Source organism: Priapulus caudatus, unplaced genomic scaffold (assembly GCF_000485595.1).
Source record: "Priapulus caudatus unplaced genomic scaffold, Priapulus_caudatus-5.0.1 Scaffold577, whole genome shotgun sequence".
NCBI classification, from domain to species: domain Eukaryota; kingdom Metazoa; phylum Priapulida; class Priapulimorpha; order Priapulimorphida; family Priapulidae; genus Priapulus; species Priapulus caudatus.
This window is the reverse complement of record NW_014577638.1, coordinates 52,875-58,260: the sequence shown is the minus strand read 5'-3', so window position 1 is coordinate 58,260 and position 5,386 is coordinate 52,875. Positions and strand designations below refer to the sequence as shown.

The following is a 5,386-nucleotide window of genomic DNA, read 5'->3' as shown; positions in this document are numbered from 1 at the left end:
CGTTTGCGCGCAAGTTTGAAAAGCTGTTCGCTTCAAGCGCACGAGTTGTTTACAAGATGGCGACGAAAAATCTGGCGAATGCGAATCTAACATTTCTGACGTCAATTTGCAATCTATTTCAACTTTATTTCACTTTTCATTCATTCATTTACTTCTAATATCATATGTTATCAATTTCGTCTGCTAATTCGTTTAAACAGTACTTGTTCTCTCGCAATTAAATCTGCTGATAACCCTTCATGGGGGCCGCCATCTTTGAGTCAAGCGAGCGCACAGCGAGCGCACAGCGAGCGCTCGTGTATCCGTTCAGGAGGCGCTGCGTTCGTTCATCGAGCGTTCGCATCGCAAGCGCGCTCGCTCCACTGAAACATGCAGGCAGAGCATATGCATTGTGTAGAACCAGTAGGTTCGTTGTCATACCACCGTGACGTCATCACTTCGCGTACTCTATAGGCCAGAGTTTCAGGACCCTGTGTGTAGGAAACAAAGTTGAGAAAAGTCCTAACATTAGCCTCAGTGTGAAACTTCCTTTTATACCTTTGACAGAAATGTAAAATTAATAAGAATTAAAAAATCATAGCCAAATTTTCCTAAATAGCTTTAAGATTAAAATTCTTTCAACAATTAGGAGAAAAAAGTTAGTGTTAAAATTAATTTAAAGTAACTATATTGCGAGATTTTTCCAGTGTTTTCCCCACTTCATGATACCTACCGTTATTGCTTGAGTAACAGCAATTGTCTAGAGTAAGATTAAAATGTCTTAGAACCTTCGTTTTCACCAAATCATGCACGATTACAATTTTGCGTTCTGTTTATGTTTACCGTTGCCATCTCTCCGACTTTCTCACGGTAGGGCGCAGACATCTATCACGGTGCAGTAATGCCCACATAGTCCGCACCGCATGAAATGTACAACGACGATGTCCTGTGTGAGCTAGACCTGCGCCTCTTTATATATAAAGCTAAACATTGTTATAGCAGTTACACGTCATATTTCTCTTTATATATATATATATATATATGCGCATTCTTGCATTCATCCTTAATTGTAAGATTCTATAAAATGATTATTTGAAACTTTCATTCTGCTGTATTTTCCTAATGTTGGCTACGTAAGTCAATAGTTTAATTTAACTTGAGTTGACTTATCGTAGTGGCTTATCTGTTATCTGTAAGTATGTTTTTAGTATTTAAACCTTGTTTTCTATGAGAATGCACACATATACATGGCTCCTCACATTAATATGGCCAATATTACAATATATATACAATGTAATATGTAATACAAACAGTAAATGAAAGTGTCAATGACACTGTAGCTCACCTTGGGTGTGATAGAAGAGGGAGAGGGAGGGATATATAAAGCAAGAGTATATATGGAAGAACTCCATCCCCATATATCTCTCATTATATACTCTTGATAATGATATATGCATAAGTTTTGATGCAAAAATAAATGTTTCAGATCTGAAAGTCTGAAATCTTGACGAGAAATGGTGCTACGCCTAAATAATCGCCATTTTGGTTTTCAAATATCGCGAAAATAAAAACAATAAAATATTCCCGTCAAATTACTGTAACGAAGAAATATTACACATATATAGGTATGATTGTAAAGTTGTTAACCAGTTAGACAAAATAAACGTAATAGGACGTTGTCATCTCTCTCATAGGAGTAACAACTGTTTTGAGGCTAGCCTTACACATTCACATACCAAAATTTAACAAAATCGAATGAATTTAGATGGCCATTTTCATTTTTGCAAAAAAAGTGGGCGTGGCTCGAAAGTAGGTCGACTGGCGTGCTCCAAAATAAAACGTTCAAATCTCTCCCATAGGAGTAACAACTGTATGAAACATGTGGGTCAAACGGTTCTTGAGTTATCGTTGACCGTAGCCAAATGTTCACGGACGGACGGATGGACGTACGACGGACGACAACCCATGGCAATAGCTCATCTTGACGATGTCAAAGCGAGCTAAAAACTAGGTAGCATATAACAGAAGATATAACATTCACCTTCCAGGAATCCTGGCTAGATCTTCTCTGTAGAGATTGCGTTCAATGATAGATGGTAGTTCTTCAACTATACACGGCGGCGCGTCATTGTGTCCGATGACGACGGCTTCACAGATGGTTGACAGCATCATTGTACACGCCAGCTGACACATCGGTCTTCCAACCTACCACAAAACAATGACACGTTTGATTATTCTCCATCAATTTCGCATGTGTGCAGAACTCATCAATGACCGATACGTGTGAAACATAACAAAGGGGAAATGTGCTCTTCGTAAATTTTGATATATGTTACTAATACTTACTATGAAAATATCTACGCGCTTATATTGCTGCATGAACTTCAAGCATTAATTGTTTTTACACGGTTTAATTCGGGCACTCACTTATTTAACATGTTAACTGTTACAATAACTGTAAAGAAACCAATATCAGTAAAAATCCCTGATATTGGGGGTCTACCAGACAGCATATGTGAATAAAGAGAATGATGGCTCCAGACACAATCTAGGCAGGTCTCTGCACAAACACACCTCATCGACTTTCGACAGGGTCTCCAGTCTGTGTACGGTACTGCTAACTAGCTTCTGTACGTGTGGCACCAGGACAGCAGCAGGAAACAGCCCATGTAGAATCCGCAGGGCCCTGCAGTATAGCTCCACGGTTGACACGTCGCTCGCCTACCAATTAACGCAAAACCTTATCGGATTTCATTTCATTTGCACTCGATTACCTCCCAGCCGACGATCATCGCACAGGAGAGAATGCATTATTAACGGCTTTCGCTTGTATGTACAGTCAAACGCGCCACTCGATGGAGAACCCGGAAAGTGCATGTCCTTTATAGACAGGTGTCTATTTTAGGCAGGTGTCCTTTATAGGTATTTTAGGCAGGTGTCCTTTATTATAGACAAGTGTCTGTTATGTAGTGGTGGCTTTAATGTATGCACACCACTCAACGGGAATGCCAAAAGTTTCCTTTACCAGTTTACAGACAGTGGCCTGTTGTTAGAAACACAATTAGACTTAACATTAGTCTTAACACTAACTTTTGCCCACAGACCGGACCTGTGTAAACTGTGTATAAGAATTAAGGAACTTCATGATGTTTTTGTCAATGGTCTATGACAAAAAGGTGGCGTTACGACTAACGTTAAGTCTATTTTTGTTTCTGACCACGCATCCCAGGTGTTGATTCTATAGGTGTCTGGTAACACAGGTGCTATATGTTCTGACCTCAACAATATCTGATGTTACTCTTCTGGATATGTAGTGCGTAATATTAGCCAGTGACTGCTTAAATGTGCTTCTGATACTCAGTAGAACATTCGCTCCCGACTTGCCACCACATTCCTGTTCATCTATTGTCTGCAGCTCATAGTCTACCATTGATCCTACAAACATAACAAATGTGTTTAAATTCCTATGAAGACAAAAATACTGTTCACATCTAACCTTATATATATAGCTTCACGGCATTGACCAACAAGGTGGGCGAATATCCATGGGGAAGTGGGTCTGTGACCGACAGAGATGGTCCAGTCCTTTTCTTCACACGTCTCTATTTGGGGGCAAGAAAGTCACTCAACCGGGAAAATGCTTTCAGCAACAAGGAACGAACAAACGCATCAATAAAATCCGTTAATTTTCGATCGCTCACGTGTTTCTCTTCACTCACCGCAGTCATCCGGGAAGTGCGCTTCGTCGTGTAAACAACAGAGCAGCTGCAGGGTGGAATCCGCTCTCTCGCTCTGCATGTAAGCGTGAGTGCTCGCAGATCCCAGCGTCTCCGCCAGAGGGCGCAACAGTGCAGAAAAGTTCGTGAGCTGGCCTGTGTCGGCGAGCAGAATCAGCATCCTTGCTAGTTGCTAAACATCACTTGTCCCCGCTGTAAATTCCTCCTTGCCTGCAATGTGTAATAATTAACTCTAGGTATTAGACTAAGGGAACCAGAGTCAGATATCATATATCATATAGTATATATCATTTATAACTGTGCTTTATTATCTTTGTGTGTAATTGTACTTGTGTATATATGTATATATATTAGTGGTGTAACGGTTAACCGCGGTTAACCGAAAACCGCGGTTTTTGCGCCACCATTCGGATATTCGAACCGTCGTTCCGTTTTCGGCTCGGTTTCGGTCCCACATTTTATATATACCCGATATATACGCTTTTGAGATACGCGCACTGCGATTGGCTGGTCGTAAACTCTCGGCCAATCAGCGAGCAGATAACATTGATAGACCACTTGCTACATGCCACGAGAAGGTCAACGCGTTCATTTTGTCTGCAAAAATGACAACTTATGTTGATTGTAATTATTTAATATTTATAAAACAGTCTGCTTATTAAATTTGCACTTCTGTTTGGTGTTATAAGATTTGTAATTGATCGCAAATATTCGAACCGAAAATAACCGAACCGAAATGTGAAAACCGAAAACCGAACCGAACCGTGAAGTTGTGATTCGTTGCACCCCTAATATATATATATATATATATATATATATATGTATATGTTTATGTGTATAATTATATATATACATATATATGTGACATACCTGCATCAGGAGTGACATTTAGGAAGGCTGCTATCGAGTGTGAGCAAAGTCGTTGCACGTCCTTTGGGTCGTTGTAGTTCACATTAGGTAGTAGCACCCAGTGACAGACGTACGACACCAGGTGTCGCCACAGCGGCGTGTGTCTTCGAAGTGATTCGTTTCTCTTGAACGTCGTAAGCAGCATAAACAGCTGCTGAGCACTCAATTCCTTCTAAAAGTAAATAAAAGATTAATACAGAATGTAAAGCAAACCAAAGTGCAACATACGCGCATAAAATAGAAAATGCAGTACGGAAACTAAAAATACTACAAGATGCGCATACGATTTCAAACTTCTCTCGAGATTCGTGAAAAATCAATCTCATGCAACATCAAAGCTAGATTAATTTATTGTATAATATATATCATTGGTAAGACAACTATAAGAACAGATAATCTATTACAAGTGCTGCAGAGTGACAGTGCTCACCAAACGAATCAAGAGCACCCTCCCATCGCCACGTTCGCTCTCCCTCGTTGTCTCTCTCATTCTTTCTCTTTCGCTCTCTCACTCTTGCTCACTCTTGTCTCTCTCATTGCTCTCTCTTTCCTTCGCGCTCTTTCTTTCCCTCTCTCGCTCGATCACACTCTCACTCTCATTCTCTCTCTCTTGCTCTCTCGATATCTCTCTCTGTCTCCCTCTCTTGCTCTCTCGATATCTCTCTCTGTCTCCCTCTCTTGCTCTCTCGATATCTCTCTCTGTCTCCCTCTCTCTCGCTTGCGCTGTCTATCTATCTGTCTGTCTGTCTGTCTGTCTGTCT

General features: G+C 40.5%; 2 protein-coding genes across 2 annotated transcripts in view; both read right to left on the bottom strand.

The window, feature by feature from the left end:
• The window catches only part of LOC106811799, a 9,111-nt gene extending 5,341 nt beyond the window's left edge, over nucleotides 1-3,770 (bottom strand). Inside the window, exons 1-3 of the mRNA XM_014815519.1 lie at nucleotides 3,699-3,770; nucleotides 2,554-2,700; nucleotides 2,021-2,184 (exon numbers count right to left, since the gene is read on the bottom strand). Of these exons, the coding sequence (XP_014671005.1) occupies nucleotides 2,021-2,184; nucleotides 2,554-2,700; nucleotides 3,699-3,707 (320 nt within the window). The 5' untranslated portion in view covers nucleotides 3,708-3,770. The remainder of the gene's footprint in view (nucleotides 1-2,020; nucleotides 2,185-2,553; nucleotides 2,701-3,698) is intronic.
• Nucleotides 3,771-3,788: 18 nt separating this feature from the next.
• The window catches only part of LOC106811798, a 10,008-nt gene continuing 8,410 nt past the window's right edge, over nucleotides 3,789-5,386 (bottom strand). Inside the window, exons 7-8 of the mRNA XM_014815518.1 lie at nucleotides 4,587-4,797; nucleotides 3,789-3,926 (exon numbers count right to left, since the gene is read on the bottom strand). Of these exons, the coding sequence (XP_014671004.1) occupies nucleotides 3,889-3,926; nucleotides 4,587-4,797 (249 nt within the window). The 3' untranslated portion in view covers nucleotides 3,789-3,888. The remainder of the gene's footprint in view (nucleotides 3,927-4,586; nucleotides 4,798-5,386) is intronic.